The sequence below is a fragment of the Artemia sp. Qi Xiang Cuo genome, chromosome 6, assembly GCF_049724085.1.
Source record: "Artemia sp. Qi Xiang Cuo chromosome 6, ASM4972408v1, whole genome shotgun sequence".
Lineage (NCBI taxonomy): Eukaryota > Metazoa > Arthropoda > Branchiopoda > Anostraca > Artemiidae > Artemia > Artemia sp. Qi Xiang Cuo.
The window spans coordinates 65856840-65877666 of record NC_142799.1 but is presented as its reverse complement, the minus strand read 5'-3'; the positions used below and the strand labels follow the sequence as shown (position 1 = coordinate 65877666).

The following is a 20827-nucleotide window of genomic DNA, read 5'->3' as shown; positions in this document are numbered from 1 at the left end:
CTATCTCAAAATTTTGATTGGATGTGTTTGGGGGAATGATGGGCGTGGGGCCGGGGGGTCTAGTTGCCCTCCAATCACTTTTGACTATTAAAAAGGGTACTAGCCCTTCGAATTTCCAATCGAATGAGCCTGTTTTGAAGTTGCTACGACAACCCTTTCTATAAAAAACCATATATGCCCCAGGGCATAACTTAAAACCCTTGCCCTGAGGGTTGTGGGGGAGAGTCCTCCTCAAAAACATATTTTCTATCTGGAAATCAAATACACTGAACAAAATGGATATCTCTAAAATTTTGATTGGATGTATTTGGGGGAATGATGGACGTGCGGGGGGGGGCTAGTTACCCTCCAACCACTATTGAATATTAAAAAGGGCACTAGAACTCTCAATTTCCAATCGAATAAGCCCCTTTTGAACTTTCTATGATGACTCCTTCCATATGAAGTGCCCTACTCTAAAGGAAAAAAAATGATAAATACTACGTTGTGCCAATATCGTTCTTATATGCCCTCAAGGCATATCTTAAAACCCTTGCCCCGAGGGTTGGAGGGGAGTTTCCTCCTCAAAACATATTTTCTATCTGGAAATCAACTACAAAAAACAAAACTGCTATCTCAAAATTTTGATTGGATGTGTTTGGGGCAATAATGGGCGTGGGAGGGGGGGCTAGTTGTCCTCCAATCACTTTCGACTATTAAAAAGGTCACTAGAACTCCCAATTTCAAGTCAAATGAGCCCCTTTTGAAGTTTCTACGACGACCCCTTTCATATAAAGTGCCCTGCTCTAAAGGAAAAAAATAATAAATAGTACATTGTGCCAACATCGTTCTTATATGCCCTCAGGGCATAACTTAAAACCCTTGTTCTGAGGGTTGTGGGGGAGTGTCCTCCTCAAAAACATATATTCTATCTGGAAATCAACTACGCTGAACAAAATGGCTATCTCAAAATTTTGATTGGATGTGTTGGGGAATTTTGGGCGTGGCTGGGGGCTAGTTGCCTTCCAATCACTTTCGACTATTAAAAAGGGCACTAGCCACTCCAATTTCCAATCGAATGTGCCCTTTTCCAAGTTTCTACGATAACTCCTTCGATACTAAGTGCCCGGGTGGAGAAAAGAAAACATTGTGCCCACATCCTTCTTTACCTAGGCAGCGCTAGTGCGCTGCTTATGATTATTCGTCTATCCTTACAATGTATTTTTTCTCACATAATTTAATGGATTTGTTTTAAGGTTTATATTTCCCAAGCAGCCCTTTGGCCTTTTTTCAGCCAGCACACCGTCTTGATGTTTAAAATAAAGAAGACAATTTTAATATTATTCAATAGCTGAGATCTAACTTCATCCATCTACCAAATTAAATTTTTGAAATTTTCTTTAGATTTTCAATTAGAAAGAAAAACATATTGAAAAGTTTTTTTTCAAAATTATGGAATTTTGTGAAAAATTGACAACTGCAAACTAACACGAATAGACAAGATATTTGTAACATATTCGTCATTAATTTAAGATCTATCCATTCACTGAACCAGATTTTTCATATTCAGCAAAGTTTTTCCTAGAGAATAAACTTGTGGAAAAAATGTTACGGCTAAATGGTTTAGGTCTCATAGAATTTTTCTGTGGCAGATTTTAGGCAAGATGAAAGATGTTGAATAGCCTTGGGCATGGGTGGTAAAGCGGATGTTAATAGAAGCGAGTATGCTTTTGTGCACCTCGGTTATTAGCTCGCATGTATATATTTATGCAAAATGTACCAGCCTGAAGTAATAGCCGATCGCCGATCGCCCTGGCCATCGCCCTATGCTTATTGTTGCCAAATTTTAAAGGAATTACCCTTCACCAATCACCAAATCCATCCCCTTGATTACAGTGCTGCCACATTTTGTCTCCTGTAACCCAAAGAACCATTAAAATACTTTAAATCATAGATGAGATTAGATGAGATGAGATGAGATTTATTTTCCACTAATAATTAAATCATACTTAACTGGCACTTACCACATTTTTTGAATAACATTATCAACCAAACGTAGAAATGGTAAGAATGTGTGACGTTTTATTGAGCCACTATTGTGGCTTGAGCAGCGTCACACAATCTTTCATCATAAACCAAACTCATTCACTCTTCCTACTCTTTTCATACCATTCAATACAATTTAACCCTCCCTAATAAAAAAAAAAAAAAAAAAAAAAAAAAAAAAATAACAAACAACAATCAAAAATATTTAATTCCCACCCAACAAAACCTTTTTTAATATAATTTTAAACTGAAACTGGTTTTCTGACTCCCTAATGCTCCCCGGGAAACCATTCCACAAATTAACTGCACAATTTCTAATTGCAAAACTAGATCGACTCGTACTCCTTACTTCTGAGACTAAGCTTCCACGACCTCTAGTCCTATGATGATGATAATCAGAATTAAACTTTAAAAAATCTCTAAAATATCCTGGAGATAATCTATCATGCACTTGGTAGGTAAACACTCCCGCTTGATGGTCCCTGATCTGATGAACATTTAAAATTCTAAAACTGATAAAACATACACGCGTGTGCGTGATGTTATAGAAATACTCATTTAGTATATAATAATACTCACTTAATATGTTTTGTAAATATAGTCTGACAACGTCTTTGCTTTTAAAATAAATATCCGGATAGGGAGTGTTGTCATAACAAAACAAAATAATGATTGATTTTCAATAGTTTTTCCACAGAAAATTATCTAATTAATGAAATTAAACTTAGAAATTATTTTATAAGAGAGTGTAGAATAAAAACACTTTTCTATTTATGCTGTTAATATTAACAAAAGAATATGTTTCAAAGAGCAGATACAGACTGTCCAAAAGAAGATAACAGGCCAGGGATGGATCCAGAGAGGGTGCGGGGAAGAATTTAACCCCTTCCCTCTAAGTTTTTTTTTATCACCCTTATTTATTTTTTTCCCTATTAAACACATTTTTAAATACATTTGTCCATTTAGTCAATTATTGGGCCCTTGTAAAATTGCCCTCTCCCCAGATGAAAGCGTGGCCAATTAAAATATGAGAATGATAGAACGATATGGGGCAAAAAATATCATAATAATATGAATAGTTCGTTAGAGACTGAATACCATAATGCCAAAGTGATGAATATTCTTATGACAGCAATATGGTCATATCTGCACTTTTTTAAATTCCGAGAAAAATGCAATTGGAAAAATCGGTTTCTGTGGAGCTGAATGTATGGTTGATCGAAAAAGACCTTTTGGTAGGATTGTGGTACTGTTGGATAAATTTATTAGGCCAAAAATTCAAACCAAAAACGAATATGACAATTTCTCTTATCCTTTTTGCTGCTAAGACTTGGGTTCTTGTCGCTTGGGTTTTTTTTTAACTTTGTTACGACATTTTTTGCCAAGGTTTTCTCAGCAATAGCCAAGATGTTCTTAGGGCTCAAACGCGCCGTTTTTGCCTTTTTTGCACTTCTTGGATCATTTAGACCGAATCTTAATCGAAAATTACTATAGACCAACTCCAGAAATTTCGAATACTTGGTAAAAAAAAAATCGCTTTTTTTGGAAGGGGAGTTGCAGCTTCTTTTCTGCGTATCCTGTCACTGCTGCAGTAGGTGCTTGGCTGCTGTCTTGATCTATACTTGCAAAAACGTACTTGTAATATTCCACATTTAGAGGAGACATGAACCAGCAGACTGATGTACATCTTTATTTATTTTTTATTATTTATTTTGTTTTTAATAGGAATCGGTTTGAGATTCAACACCTTTGAACAAGTGTCTTTCCTTGCTATAAGTTTAGCCTCCACAAAAATAGTTATTTCAGAGACTGATGTTTGTAACCTACTCTTCCGGAAGCTTGTAAAACGCAAGTTTGTGACTGACTCTCATGGAGTTGTCATATTCAAATTGAAGTTGTTTAACTTTATAAAATAGAGCATAACAACATTCGTAGATATTGGAGGTTTGCTAGAAATCCAGCTCTTTGTTCATTTGGATAATGATGTACAGGTGATTTCTGCCAACTTTTTTGAGCTGCCTCACCAAGTCCAGTAGTCAGTGTACCTCGGAATGCTAGAGACTTCTTTCAATGGACTGTATATAATTTCTGCATGTCCGAGTGACCTGCATCACACAATAAAATTGTTACTCTAAGTACTCTAGGGCACCTATGATGTACGTCCTGTATAACGAAGCTCATGATTGAATTTCGGTTGTGTGGCACACACAAATCTGGCTGAGTAGTAGTCTCAGAAACTGTCAGGACAGGTTGAGATCTTTCAACCATAAGAACGACATCTATTTCGTTTGCTCCACAACCTACAACTGTTTTAGGTCTTACTACACAGTACTATTCTTCAGTGTGCTCTACGGAAGCCCGTTGATATGAAGACACACCAACGACTATTTACAACCGCGACTCTGACTACTTGCGACCGAGACTACTTATGACAGTGACCATTGAAGGCTGTCAATGCTCGCAGTTACGACTATTCATGACTATGAAAAATTATGACTGTGACTGCAACTGATTCAAGCCAGGATTAACGGATTTGAGTCAATTCTGACTTGTCTGGGCAGATTGAAAATATTCCAAGTCAACCTTTTGTACACTAAAGATTGAAATTATTCTAAGTTCTAGATTATTTCCTTGTTGATAGAGCAGTTACTAATTCAAGCTCTAATGACAATCTGAATTGCAAAAAGTCATGTAATTCCTTTTGTACTGGAAAGATCGAGATTATTCTAAGCTCTAGATCATATTCAAGGTGATAGAGCAGAAACTAAAGAGCCATTCATTCCAAATTTTTGTTCAAGCTATATTTACACGCTTAGGTGTATTTTTATGTTATAAAAGTGATGCTGTTTTTTAAGGTTGTGTTATGCTGTTTTGCGTTATAAAGATAAGTTTTTATACATAACTATACAAGGGATCCCTCTTTACAGGGAGGCAAGTATAAAGCAACCATCAAATACATCTTTCGCAGAGTCTTCCTTGTATTTCTCAAACTTATTGGATTGTGCTAAAAATACAATAGAACGCTAAGCACCAATTTACAGCTTAACCTTTTCTCTCTCTACGGGTGTACTCTGAATACTTTCTGACTATCTTTTAGATTATTCTGTAAACCAAATTACTGAAAAATCCCCTATACTTCAGAACTTTAGTTTACAAAATGCCAAGATCAACTACTAGCCGCAGAGATTCAAAGCAGCTGAGTGCTTCAGCAAATGCCAGCATTTTCCTTGACATGAATTCGAATGAACAATTCTTTATTCTCTTTTTTCTCAGATGTATGTGATGGTGGCTATAAAGTTACGACAAAAGTCCCCAGGCTAATCCTCTGGTCGGTTACGACAATTTTCGCTTCTGGGGTTTTATTTTTACCAGAATTTATGAAATTTATGATTTTGATTTTTAGGATGTAAGAGAGGCAAATTATGCTTGAGGGCTTGTCGGCAATCGCCACGTCGCAACCAAGGACTTTTGTTTGCTTGACAAACAGTAGTGAAACTCATGACAATGAATGAATGGTAAAAATACTCTGGTGCACCTCTGGATTTTTCACAAAATACATGAGCTGGTCGACATTTTTGTGGTCAATACACCAAAAGCTGCCTCATCCAGGAAAGTTAAATATTCGTTTTTTGCCAATGAATAGCCACAACCTAAGCGATATCTCCTGTGTTTAAACTGCACTTAGGCACTCTAAAGAACTCGCTAATCGAGCTGGAAAAACTCTAGTCATTACCTTTGACCAACCGCTTTACTGGAAGGCAAAGTGCATTGTCGATGCAGAGCCTGCCACAAGTTCTTTAAGAAATGCTATTGCTGTCCTAGGTGGATTTCACACCCGCATGAGTTTCCTAAGAGCCATTGGCTTCCTTGTGGCTGACTCGGAACTTCTGGAAATCATAAGTTAAGTATACGCACCTAACACTGGGCCAAGTATGTTACAAGGCAAATCTGTCTCTCGTGATGTGTGACGACATGGTCTGTTGGAGATAGCCCTTTATTCAAACCTTTTATCATCATAACTGTATAGCGGAGTTTTTGATGGCAATGACATACTACTGGAAACATTTGGAAAGGCAAAACGGGCATGCGAGTCACTCCTTGAGGGAGATGCCATTGACGAGGTGCAGGTGTTGGAAGCTGCAGAGCTTATCCATGAAATATTTCATAGTGTAAAAGAATGATTATCCGTGTCTGGAACTGCCTGTCTTTGATTTCAGTACCCGGACCTGCTTGGAGTCTTGAGAAAGAACCTGAGAACTGGACGAAGTTGAAATTTTGAAATTTATCTACAGTCTTTGTTATAAATGCCTCCTTACTTTGATGCTTCCGGCCACAATCTTTACACGAAGTCTACTTGGCTGTTCGTGCAGTCAATTTTTCAATTGAGGAAAGACAACCCAGAGCAGTACACAACGTTACAAGAATACCTGTTCATCCGGAGAACTGACAACTACTGAGTGGCACTTTTTCTTGATTTGGTGATTAAACAAACGTTAATGATAAATATGAAAACAAGGGATGGTCTGCGAGAGGTAGAGGCATGACTGAATTGCAGCAGACAATTTGGGCATCTGCCTTGCCTACTCTGGTTCTCGTTAATATGCAGAACCTGACTGGCCTTGTGGTGTTGACTATTGAAAATCACGCTGAAGCGATATCTTCTAGGAAAACTAGAGATCTGGTGGACATAGAAAAGATAGTTCGATACATTGAGCCCCTAGAACCCTCCAGGTTGGATCCAAATCTGTTGAATGTGGTTACTGGTGTCCAGGCTTCATCATCTGTAAACGTAGACGATGCCAAATCTGTGGGAGAAAAGATCTTGAAGGACATGGAAGCAAAAGAAATTGACAAATATGTTTTCAGGAGAGAGGAGAAAGCTGTAACTATGGCTCAGAGGTCATCGGTGGTGATAGATAGCGAGAGAAAAATCGTCGAACAAGCTCTAATCCTCCAACGTATAGCCGCAGTGGCTAGGACCAGTGGTTCTGACCTGAACGAGGTTCTGTCGTTCGAGTTCTGTACTCCTCCAACATCGCTCTTTAGTTCGTTCAAGGGGATGAGGACAGCCGACAAAGCATCTCTGACAGATGCACTGATGAAAATTCAGGGGATCGTTGGTCCAGTGACCTTGCCAAACTCCCAGAGAGTTTTGGATGGTGACTGGCTAGTCCACAAAATACCGTGGACTGCCAGATCTACATACTCTAAGGTGGCCGATTCTTACGTAGATTATGTCAAAAGGCATTTTGGCCAGGCAGTGGTAGTTTTGACTCTTACACTGATAAACCAACGGCAAAAAATTGCACACAGCTGAAGAGAACCAAAGGTTAGTCGCGTCGAACGATTGAATTCTCTTCTAATATGAGGATCGTCAAAAGCAAGGAGAAATTTTTTGAGAATTCCCAAAAATAAACAACGCTTCATTGACCTGCTAACTGAGAGGCTGGTGAACTCAGGATGTCAAATTCTATATGCTCAGGATGATGCCAGCATCTTAGTTGTACAAACTGCAGTCAGTTGTTCTGTAACTTTGTCGACCACTTTGATTTGGAATAATAGCGACCTATTAGTCCTTCTGCTGTACCATGCCAAGCTTGATGCATGTGATATCTTTATGCAGACAGATACGAATGAAAATAACCGACAAGTGTATGACATAAAAAATATCACAAGCAAACTGAGAACCAAAGCACTAGAAAATCTACTCATTTGCAACGCAATGTCTGGCTGCGATACAGCATCTAGACTTCACGGCATTGGAAAATCAGCAGTGGTTTCCTTGTCACTTAAAGATGGTATTTTTAAGAATGCGTTCAAGACCTTCATGACACCAGGATCTAACCACCAGAAAATCACCGAAGCTGGAGAGAAAGCTTTGCTTCGCATATAGAAAAGGAAAAATAATGAGAAGACCATGAAGGATGTCCGGGTGTGGTTATTTACTATGTGGGTTGCAAGTTAAAATGCTTTTGTTCAGGCTGTGTGGCTTCAGCCAACTTTAGCTGCCGCTAAGTTCCCCCTTTTACAGGTTCTATTTGCAAATAATGAAGTGGCAAGACAGGTCCAATTCGCTAAAACCCGAAGAACGGGGTTGGCACCTCTCTTCATCATGGAAAATGTATCTTCCCATTATGACAGACGCTTCACCGGCACCAAAAAATCTGCTGAAGAAGGTTCGATGCCAGTGCACCAGCGGATTCAAGTCTCTCAGATGCAGCTGCTGCCGGAAAGGTTTAACCTGCAGCTTTGCCTGCGGGGAGTGTAAAGGGGCGTTATGTGCTAACGCTGCAGGAAGACAGGATTAGGACGATAACGAAGACGAGTAGGAAAAAGAATTAGCTTTAGGTTGTGCTTTAAAATCAAAATGTTTTTGTGATTAATTTACCTGAGTTCTAAACATTCCTTTTATAACTGATTGATCTGAAGTTTTGATCTCGATTAAAGTATTGTTTTTCAAGAAGTTATACTTACCAACACTTCATATTACAGGGCCCTCAGAGGTGGAAATCAAGGAAATAGTAGAAAAAATTGCTTTTTGACCTCATATTTGGCCATGCACTACTTGTTTATATACAACATTATCCTTTAGTCGCAAGAATCCGTCAAATAATGATCTGCGTACTTTAACCAACCCCTCCTCCTATTCCATGAAGGTGAAAACTGATACCCTGATACAGAAAACTGGATTTCTGACGTCGTATTTGGATTCGTCATGCTTCATTTGATAGCAAACGACTTTTGTGATTTATAAACACAAAAATCAATTCCCCCCCCCTTTTTTTCCCTCTTCAAGGGCAAATTTGGGACACTTGTGCAAGAGGGATTTTGGTGGGTTTTTTTTGTGTAATTCAGCTGATTTTTTTATAACATTTGGGTGTAGAAAAAAATTTTGTTGCAATTTCACCAACGGCAAACCGTATTTTTACTCCACTAAAATAGCTCTACGTGAATCAGCATGAAAAACCGATCGGGATGTAGCATTTATTTACACTTTTTCAGAAGCGCGGTAGCTTTCACGCAAAATTGTCAAGACTCTCCTGTAAAATTTTGAAAACTGCAGATACATTATTTTGGGATTGGAGAGCCGAAATTGCCAAAATGTCACTTAAAATTGTAAATTTCTTAGCCAACAATAAAATCAGACAGTGAATAATGAAGTGTGTAAATTGCCTAGTTACCACGCAAGAATTAAAATGTGACTTAGCACGATATAGTAAAAACGTAAAAAAAAGAATAGTAAATAGGAAAAAAAACAAGACATCAGGACCTCTTTTCTCGTGCAAAAGCAAGAGATTAGAGAGAGAGAGAGAGAAAGAGAGGAAAATAGAGAGAGAGAGACAGTGAGAGTAGTAATATTTTTAAAAGCTCCGTTACAAAAAGGCAGGATTTTCTTTATGTATATATTCTATACATAAGACTCAATTAAGAAGAAAGATTAAGGAGATTGGGCGTCGTAGGGTTTGGAAGATCAAAGAAAATGAACTGGGAATAGGGGCTTGTCAAATTATAGTTGGCAAAAGCAGGCAAATGTGGTCTTTTCCATTTAAAGTAGTACTACCGGCCGTTTTACAATGAAAAGAGTACATGATTATGCAATACCCTATGTATAATCTATAAATCCGATTCTATTATTAAGTCCGGTCATATTATCGAGGCACCCTGAGGAAAGGATTTCGACAACTTCTTGTTTTTAATACTGTTCCTATTGTTTATATTTGTTCTAGTTGTCATTTATTTCGCTCTCTCACTTTCTCCCTCTCAACTTTTATTTATCCCCCCCCCTCTCTCTCTCTTTCTCTTTTGCTTGTTCCATCTATATTCTACACACTTCAAACACTGACTAATGACTAAAAAAAAAGCTTTCGAATTTGTTTCGATGAAAAACTTAAATTTAACCATTAATAAAGACAGGCCTCGGTAGAATATAAAATTAGCTCTTACCACAGTTGAAGTAGTTCTAGTTGTCGTGGTGGTCAGAATTGTCGTTGTGATCGGTGGAGCTGAAAAGAAACGTGTCTCAATAAATAAAAATGTAAAGCCCACCTGTAGTTAATATTTGAAACTCGTCTTATATATTGCAAATAAAACTTTTAAATTTATCGCCCAGACAAAAAATTGTTTGCACGACTTAATTGCAGTTTCTATTACGTTTAAACTCGATAAAGGCTTGGTGGTTTTATCTACGTCACATTTACCTGAGAATTTCGTGGTAAAAGTAGTTAAGATTTTAAAGTTCTTTATGTTCCCCACAATTAAGTTTAATATTTTTTTGTTTTTTTTTATTGTTTTTTTTTGTCAGTGCGAATTTTTTAGAGCTACTGTGGAGGAAATGGATAATTAAGTAGCACATATTGTTTTTTTCCTCTAAAGGTTTTTTTTATATGCCTTCTGTTTGAAATTCGACATAAGCAACTATTTTATTTCTTACCTATTGTAACTACGTAGTAGGTATTTTGTGGATGGAGGGTAGATGGGGCTTGGAAGTTATGTGCGTCTCTGTAAATATGTTATCTCTGTCCCTGAAAAAATAAGTTTTATGACAGATCTGGACACTATCAAGCAAAGAATGGAGAAGGGGCTTATGCATCTGGAAATTACCATTATTATTTATATTGACCTAAGATACTTTTCTTTAAACTTGATCGATTAATAAGAAAAATTCCCCCCGCCATTTGCCTGAAAACTTAAGGGTTTTCATTAAAAGTGGGATTGGATTGGCCCACAGGACCACTTTGGGTCCTGTGGTCCTGTATCCTGGGTCTGGCCTACAGTTTTAAAACCCTCATTAGATTCTGGCTTCAAAAGTTTGTCTCATGCCTGCCTTTCTATTAAAAGCTGATAGGAGAGGAGACGTTGTCAGAGGTCCCAGAGGCACACTTTAACATTCTAATCATCTTGGTAAAAAATCTTTTCGTGAGTTCAGTTTTTAAAGATCACAAAACCCCATCGATGGAAAATCCGAACATGATTCTAGTTCAATCAAGGTGGGTAGGTAGGGGGAGGTCATAAGTCCAGTATGATCCTTCAATCATGCAAATAGAGAAATTTCTATGATTCTAAGTCAAAATAGGTGCACCATGTCTATCTTTCTCTAAAAGAATAGTAGGGAAAAGAAGGGCGTATTGTAGAGTCCAGAGACCCTCTTTTGGACCTATTAAAAAGTTCTCTAAGTAAAAATTCTAAAACAATTGCGGCTCAAACAAGCCGCAAGCCCATCTTTACAAGAACCATTTACGACTGAAGACATATATATCATAGCCTTTACGAGTAAGTTTAAAAATGGTCATAGTTTAATCTATCTTGGTACCATAGACTTAAGAAAGCTTGTGATTTGATTAGCAAGCTAATGAGGGCTAAGAAAATGATATCACGCTCGTGATGGGTTCTTTCAGCCAGATAATGTATATTTCCTTGACTCAGTTTTAACTTTTTGAGTCGATTATGACGACCGCGATAAGTCCATACACAACCTGCTGTTCATTCTGAAATATTTGGTACAACATTGAGCTGTGATGCCAAAGATCCTTTAGGACTTTGTCAGCGTTGTCAAACAAGGTTTCAGGGTTTTTGTTTTTAACTGCCTTAGTCGTTTTAAAGCGTAAAAATACTCTTTTCTTTTTTCATTATTCACTCTTTTAGTCAAACGCATATTTTTCCGAAGAATGTTTTATCTTTTTTTTTTGCCATGTAAAATTGAACACGATAACGGCTAGTATTGGCAATTAATCTATCATATATTTATCTAAACTTTTAAGATATATTTGTTTTTATACGTATGGTCATTTTATGTTTGAACATTGCTTAAAGAAAGTACACCCCTTTTGTTTTATATAATGTATATAATTAAAAACAATAATGGTTAATATTAGCAAACAATCTACTACATCTTTATTTAAGCCTTTGAATTTTTTTCCAATAGAAGCGTCTTATCCTTTTTTAAAATATTTTACAGAAAGTACACCCCTCGTTTTCTCGACCTCAAAATCCTTTTTTCCATAACTCCTTCATTTGACTGTTATCTTCATTGCTTATGAACTCCAATTCAAGGCTGCAGACTGAATGTGCTCGCAAATCCTTTAGGAAGTCTCAGTTCTTCAGATCTTAGCTCAGTGATGTTAATTTCTTTGATTTGTCTAGACATAAAGAAGTAAACTTTGGTCGGAGAACGAGTACTCGTTCAAAAAACACTTATTTTTACTTTACTGTCCTTGTCTTTCTAAAGGTAAAAATTATCGTTAAGGAATTTCAGTTGGAGGAACACAGGTATCAATCTATTACTTGTCATTTCTGAAAGGCTTCATTAGGGCAGAGGTACTTGATTTCTCTATTGTGCTTTTAGATTGCAGTTAAACTCAAATTATTGTCTTGACCTATGCGAAGTGAAGAAATTTATTTTTTAATTGGATTAGTTTGGTTTACGGAAATAAACCAATTTATATTATATCTTCTGACCTACTTCCAAGTTGCCTTGATAAGTATGACACATACAATTATTGAACAGGCTGATGAAGAGGTCTTTATGATGCCGACCCCCATATATAACAAACAAATTATGATAGAGGTATGTGTGGAATACACTGTACCCAATGAATTATTCAAGTAAATTAAAAAAAAAATTAAAGAAGCTTGTAAGGAGTACCATCAAGCCCCAAAGAATCAATACGAGTGATTCGTAAGTGTTAAAACTGGTCAGCGGACTGCCAAACATGAAATTGATTCTAGAAGGGCGTTTTAAACTAATGAAGTCGTCCGAGGTGAAATATTTGGCAGTTTTGACAAGAGGATGTGGAATATTGGGGGGTCCATGTAAAAAAATATCAGCTAGAAGACTTGTTTTGTCTTGTGTCTGTGCAAAATTTTCTTTAAAAAAAAAAATGTCAGGAGTAAAGAAACAACACTTATTGATTAATCACTTTTTATAGGAACAATTTTGAGAAAAACTTTTAGTCTTTCCCTTTCATTTTCTACCCTCTTAATTACGTATAAAAGAGTAACTATTTGATAGAAAGGATTTACAAAAGAGTTAAGTACAAAATAATACACTGGCTAACCAGAGAATTATGTGTTGCAGGTGATCAAAAGTCTGTTTCGCTTTCTTCTTTTTATTCATGCAAATGAGCGAAGCAAATGCTTTAAGATTGTGGATTGAAACCAACTTTAAATAGGGGCTTGATAATTGCCTTTATTTTCATGTACCGGAAAATTGTATTGATTCTTGTTGTTCTGTTAGAAAAAATGTAAGTCATCCCAAACCAAAAACGTTTCTTGGTATTTACGAAGTGAGTGATCTGCACCTTAAGAAATGGTGGCTTTGTTTTTTTTACTCTTCTGATTATGCAGATGGTGTTGATTCTGGGGTTCATCTTTTCCACAGAAGATCTTGCCCCGTCCAAAAGAAAGGTACATTTATTTCAAATACTTCCCTCCGCCAAATTACTATTTCCTAAACCATGCTAAGCAAATCATTTTGAATTATAAGCTATTGATGATTTGAAGGACAATTTATAAACTATTCCCAAGCAATTTAGGGTTGAGCGTGGTATTTGGTCTATAAATGCCTCATCAGCACTTACACGTGTATTGTTTGATTCTAATTCCTTGGGTTCACAAATTAGAAACTTTTCTCCAGCCGTTTTCACTTCGCCAGTCTTCGCAGTGCTGTCGCGGGGACTCATTTTCTGTATGTTTGGCCTTCTGGAAGATATTCACTATAACTGATAATGCAAAAATCAGTTGAAGCTTTTTCCATATCACCAAATATTTGCTCCACACACTACGACGCACAATGGATGGATACGCACGCTATGAGAGTTCCCGAAGCTGCACCGAAAACCGATGGTGCGCTGCCGAAAATCCTATAGCGTGCCGCCGCTGAAAAGGCTTCAGCGCGCCAACGCCGCTGGAATTTTAAGTGCCGGATTATTTTCTGAGATTATTAAAAGGGGCAAATATAATGCAAAATCTACTATCTAACGGTACACGCAAAATTTTGGATCTTCTAAAAATGTTTTTGAATCTACTCGTCAATTATGGACTTTAGATTATCATTCATTTGTGTCTGTCCTCTTTGCTACAATATAATATTTTCTAATTAAAATGAATTTCGACTTGCCATGATATTCCTAAAATACCTTATTTATAAACGTTTTACCATATGCAAAAAAGGCAGCTATTCTACAAATGCCTGAAAGCAGGTTGGAAAACTTATTTAAATAACAACCCCCCCCCCCTCCGCCACCCAAAATGTTTTTATACATATGTACATGGAAGCATGTACAAAGTGTAAGAACTAAATTTATTTGCAAAATTCTCTGTCTTCCTAACAGCCTTCTCGAAATAATTCAAATTTAAAATAACAGTGAATTCCTTAAAAGATTTTGGTGAGGTTCTTGATTCTAATGCCCAGTTGCCCATTGTGCAGGTTGTTGATGATCTGCCTCCTATGTTATCAAGATATGAACAATGCAGGTCCCTAGAGCTGGGTTTGTCCACTAGATGAAATACAACATATAGTATGGTGCAAATTATTATTCAATACAAAGGCCCTCTGGCAAGTGTTTTGTGTAAAATTGAGAAACCTGATCATGTTCTAGATGATGAGGAATATGAACTGATGCGTGACTTTTGCTCTTTACTACCAAATTTTTCTACTACAATTGAGGCTATTGAGGGAGAATTTCTTCCCACCCTAAATGTTGTTCTGCTCTGTCGGGGCCTCTTAAAAGGTCACCTTGAGGAGCAATCTAATGACCAACCTGTATTTTGCTTCTGAAAGAAAATGTGAAAAAAAAATTTGACTTTCACTTCCCAAGGGATGAATTCTTCATGCTGACACCTGCACTTTTGGACTTCGAAATATTCAAGATAAATGAAATTAATGAGCGTCTAAACCTTCTTGAGGGTTTACTGACAAGAAGGGAATTCTTGTTCAAAATGGTTAAGCCTCTAGTGCTGGCAGCTGACATAAGGTATTTTATCACATCTCCGGTGGGCCGAATTTTTCCAATCAACGCTCCAGGCCCCTCCACTTCAACTTGTGGTGAGCATTTTAATGCAGTACAAATTCTTTTGTACGAAGAGGATAGGGCTCTCTAAAAGCCTGAAGAGGATGCTGTAATCTCTGGTGCTGTCAGTGGATCAGCTAAACAATCAGTTGTGTTAATTATGGCTACTGGGTTTTCTCAGAAGAGCAGCAACTCTAAATCTTCTCATGATCATATATGAAAAAAAAACGAGGCTGCTCGATCAAATAATGTGTCAGAATGACAATGCAGAACAGGATGAAAATAATGATGAACAGGATGAAAATAATGAGTAGATCTATATCTGGGCTTGTCAGCCCATAACAGGAGATCAAAAGGTCCTGCCTCAGTTGAAGCAATCAATCCAACCATTGCCTTCTGGAAAAGATACTTTACTCAGCTGCCATGGATTGCAACTTTGGCAAGAAAAGTTCTATCGTTGCCGGCAACAAGTACTGCATCAGAAAGAATTTTCAGGAATGCAGGACTGATTATTGCTGCTAAAATTCTATGTTGGCCCCACACCATGTAAACAAGCTTATTTTTATACATGATAACTACAAAATTGTCAAAGCTTGAAAGGAAACTGATAGAATTTATTTCTAGCTAAGTGTTTTGAATTTTTTATTCTGGCTCCTTAAACTGCCTAAGAATTGACAAAATAGGGAATTTAAAAGTTAATTCAAATTAAACACTGAAATTTAAAGCCAGAAATAAAAATTTAATACTTTTGCTTGAGGTGGAGATATGGATGGCAATCACTCGGCGCAAGATCAGAACTGTATTGTGTGCGGTCCGAAACTTCTCAACCAAAATTGTCCAACAAATTAAAGGTCTGAACAGCAGTGTGAGGTCTTTTTTTGTCATGAAGAAGGACAATTTCCTTTGACAGCATGCCAAGTTTTTTTATTTTGTTTTCTTAATCACTCTGCAGAGCTTTCTGAGGGTTAAGCAGCATACTTCTGCATTGATAGTGGTTTCTCCGTTTGATGAATTTGACTAATAAAACACTATGCCTATTCCCAAACACAGAATCTAAGATTTTTCGCTGAGAGAGAGGATGTTCGGCCTTCAAATTTTCAGGAGAGTGTTTGTGTTTCCATTCCATGTTCTGTTGCCTCGATTTGGGAATGATATGCGAACTCACGTTTCGTCTCCAGTTCGACCGGTTGCCATCTCAGTGGCAACCGTTAAAAAGATGACGACGACGTAAAAACAGCAGACTATTGGTTATTGGAGCTGGTGGCAAGTTCTTATAAAGACTTTACTTATTAGTTGAGAGGTATGATAAGTGTTTCAAAAAACTTGGTAACTATATTGAAAAATAGAGTAAAGTATGTACTTCCTAAAAATAAATTTACTTTTTTTAAATAATCTTTCTTTGTTTAATTATGTTGAAACGAGCATTAATAAAAAAAAAAAACGCCTCGTACATATTCAATTACTAGGTAAATAAATCGATTCTAGAAAGATTAAATAAAAAAACAAGTTTTTTTAACTGAGAATAAGGAGCGACATTAAAACTTAAAATGAACAAAATTATTCCGCATACGAAAGGGGCTGTCCCCTCCACAGCGCCTCCCTCTTTACGCTAAAGTTTTTTATTGTTTAAAAAAAATAGAGTTCTGAGAAAGTCTAACTTTAGAGTACAGAGCGAGGCGCTGAGGAGGGGACAGCCCCTTTCATATACGGAATAATTTCTGTTCGTTTTAAGTTTTAATATTGCTCCTTACTTTCAGGTTAAAAAACTCGTTTTTTAATTTGATTTTTAAATGTTTTTGAATTAATTCAAGTTTTGGTTTTCGCTCACCGTACATGAATAGCTAAAACTAAATTTGCATATTAGTTTTACTTTTATTTGGTTAAATGGCTTTCTCGAAACTTGTTTAATTTTATTTACGAACGTTTTTATTAGTAATAAATATACGTAACTTAAGAATTAACTTACGCATCGAACTTCTATATTAATATATTTTTAATACGTATATTAGCGGGTTTGCCCCCTAGTCAATACCTTGCTCTTTAAGCTAAAGTTTGAATTGTGTTCCAATTCTTTAAGAATAACCCCTTAATCACAAAGGCCGTTAATTAGAATAAATAGCTCTTATGAAAGTACTAAAAAATGTTTGGCTTAAAGAGTGAGGTATTGACTAGGGTTTGAACCCAATCATATAGATAATATTTTCTGTTTGTTTTAATTTTTGATGTTGCTAGTAGAATGGCCTTATTGACTCGTGACAGGACCACGTGGTTTATGGTCCAAATAAGGGCATAGAGTCCCTAGGGAGAACACGTGGTTAATGGGGTCAATGACCTCTTTTTCCAAGGTCGATTTATTTGATGTTTCTATGTGTAATAACTCCGGGACGAAGGTTGCACATGCGCATTGAATTCTAACGGGAACAATGTTATTGATCTAGGACTCGAGGGGGAAGTGAATTTCAAAGAACTTGATTGCGTAATCAAAGTGTGTCAACAACAACAACATCGACCTTGACATTCACTGAGAGCGTGCACTTACAGCACCGGTACGAACCACGTGGTTTATGGTCCATTTATGGGCATAGAATACTGACGGGGCTCCAAATATGGGCATGGACTCATTAGGGGGAACATGTGGTTAATGGGGGCAATGACCTAAATTTCACAACAACAACAACGACCTTGACATTCGCTGAGAGCGTGCACTTAAAACAACAAAAACCCAGAATTTGGAACACCTGTGCTGTCGACCTCAATTCACCTATCGTGAATCATTAATTCCCCTTAGAAACAACAAATTAATTTCCCATTTCTTGAAAGATCAATCAATCAATGACATCATCTGTCAGACTTTAAAAATTTTCGCCTAGAAACGATTCTCCAGGAATAGATCCAAGTCATTAATGTCTTTGCCTCGGGAACAGTTCTACTGGTATGCTCCAAAGGATATTAATAACCAAAGGCCATGGAAACAATTAGGCAAGAAACATCTTAGCGATGAATTGTTTTAGCGCGCGAGAAGGTTTCCTATTAATTTGAAATGCGTCAGCACAGAGATGCCAATAACAAAGGAACACGTTGAATTTGCGTTTAGAGATTATTTGGGCGAAACCGTTTTACACAGGCTATGGAACTATTTCGGCGAAACAGATGGAGACATTTTAAAAGAAGATTTTTGAAGAGATTTTAGAAGAGAATTTGAGTATGGTCGTTATAATACACAAGCTTCATTTGACCAGTGTTGTGAGGTCCTCTAACCCAACCCAAAGGGTTCCAATCCTCCTACCCCAACCCCGAAGGAAGCCCCCGATCCTCAAAAGCCCCCCAAGCTCCCAAAGGCCCTCCACCGGCGCCCCCAAAGGCCCACCCCGACCCCCAAAGGCCATCCCCAGGCCCCAAATGTCCCCCAGGCCCCCAACTGTCCCCCCGGACCCCCAAAGGCCCTCCCTGTACCCCAAAGGTCCTCCTCCGGTCCCCAAAGGCCCAATCGAGCTCCCAAAGGACCAATGGGGTCCCAAAGGCCCTCCACCGGTCCCCAAATGTCCCCCAGGCATCCAAAGGCCCTCCCTGGGCCCCAAAAGCCCTCCCGGTGCCGCCAAGGCCCTCCCCTGGTCCTTAAAGCCCCCCAAGCTCCCAAAGGGCCACCGGCGCCCCCAAAGGCCCACCCAGACCCCCAAAGGCCATCCCCAGGCCCCAAATGTCCCCCAGGCCCCCAACTGTCCCCCCGGACCCCCAAAGGCCCTCCCTGTGCCCCAAAGGCCCTCCCCCGGCCCCCACAGGTCCCCCGGGCTCCCAAAGGACCAACGGGGTCCCAAAGGCCCTCCTCCAGTCCGCAATGGTCCACAGGGCTCCCAAAGGCCCTCCATGTGCCCCAAAGGCCCTCCCTGTGCCCCAAAGGTCCTCCTCCGGTCCCCAAAGGCCCATCGAGCTCCCAAAAGACCAACGGGGTCCCAAAGGCCCTCCACCGGTCCTAAAAAGACCCCCAGGCACCCAAAGGCCCTCCCTGTGCCCCACAGGTCCTCCGCCGGTCCCCAAAGGCCCATCGAGCTCCCAAAGGACCAACTGGGTCCCAAAGGTCCTCCTCCGGTCCACACAGGCCCATCGAGCACCCACCGGCCCAACGGTGTCCCACAGACACGCTACTGATCCCCAACAGTCACCCAGACTCCCCCAGGCCCTCTCTGGGCCCCCCAAAGGCCCTCCACGCTCCCCAAGGAGCACCGGTGCCCCCCAAGGCCCCCCCCGCCCCCCAAAGGCCATCCCCGGGCCCCCCAAAGGAATTATTTACTGACCTTCAGTTGTTGTGATTTTAAAAGTTCTGCTTTTGTTTTCTAAAATCATCGCCTAAAATGCCTCAAACTGTTTCACCCAAAGAGACACATACACAGAGACACACACACACATACACAAACAGAGACAAACACACAGAGACAAACACACAGAGACACACACATAGAGACACATGCACACAGACACACACACAGAGACACACACACAGAGACATACACACAGAGACACACACAGCTTGTGGTTTATGTTGTCACAGTTACATTTCCATGATATTTTCAAATTTCATTTTTAATTTCTTTCGTTGAAATGCAAGAGTTGGAATATTTCAGAAATGTTTGGTTGTGGTTTACCTTGTCACAATTACATTTTCTCGATTTTTCAAATTTAATTTTGAATTTCTTTCGTTGAAATGAATGAGTTGTAATATTTCAGTAGTGTTTGGTTGTGGTTTACCTTGTCACAGTTACATTTTCTTGATTTTTAAAAGTTCATTTTGAATTTATTTCGTTGAAATGCAAGACTTGGAATATTTAAGTAGCGTTAGGTTGTGGTTTACCTTGTCACAGTTACATTTTCTTGATTTTTCAAAGTTCATTTTGAATTTATTTTGTTGAAATGCAATAGTTGGAATATTTCAGTAGTGTATGGTTTTGGTTTACCTTGTCAAAGTTACATTTTCTTGATTTTTCAAATTTCATTTTGAATTTCTTTATCTGAACTGCAAGATTTGGACCATTTAAGTAGTGTTTGCCTATGGTTTACCTTGTCAAAGTTACATATTATTCATTTTTCAAATTTAATTTGAATTTATTTAATTTAAATTCACGAGTTGGAAAATTTCAGTAGTGTTTGGTTGTTGATTACATTGTCACAGTTAAATTTTCTTGCTTTTTCAAAGTTCATTTGAATTTATTTAGTTTAAATTCAAGAGTTGTAATATTTAAATAGTGTTTGTTAGTGGTTTAACATCTCACAGTTACATTTTCTTGATTTTTCAAAGTTCATTTTGAATTTATTTCGTTGAAAAGCAAGAGTTGGAATATTTCAGTTGTGTTTGGTTATGGTTTACTTTGTCACAGTTACATGTTATTTATTTTTCAAATCTCATTTAGAATTTGTTTTGTTGAAGTGCAAGAGTTGGAATATTTCAGTAGTGTTTGGTTGTGGTTTACCTTGTCACAGTTACATTTTCTTGATTTTTCAAAGTTTATTTCGAATTAATTTAGTTTCAATGCAAGAGTTGGAATATTTCAGTTGTGTTCGTCTGTGGTTTACCGTGTCACAGTTACATTTTCTTGATTTTTCAAAGTTCATTTCCAATTTATTTCATTGAAATGCAAGATTTGGAATATTTCATTGGTGTTCGGTTATGGTTTACCTTGTCTCAGTTACATTTTACTGATTTTTCAAAGTTCATTTTTAATTTTATTAATTGAAGTGCAAGAGTTGGAATATTTCAGTAGTGTTTGGTTGTGGTTTACCTTGTCACAGTTACATTTTCTTGA

The 20827-nt window shown here is 38.0% G+C and overlaps 1 protein-coding gene across 3 annotated transcripts in view; it reads right to left on the bottom strand.

Annotated features, from left to right (window-relative positions):
* The window catches only part of LOC148951521 (uncharacterized), a 223414-nt gene that overhangs the window by 176658 nt on the left and 25929 nt on the right, over positions 1-20827 (bottom strand). For all 3 annotated transcript variants that reach the window (XM_089090307.1, XM_089090308.1, XM_089090309.1), the window contains exon 2: positions 9970-10028. In XM_089090307.1, the coding sequence (XP_088946433.1) occupies positions 9970-10028 (59 nt within the window). The remainder of the gene's footprint in view (positions 1-9969; positions 10029-20827) is intronic.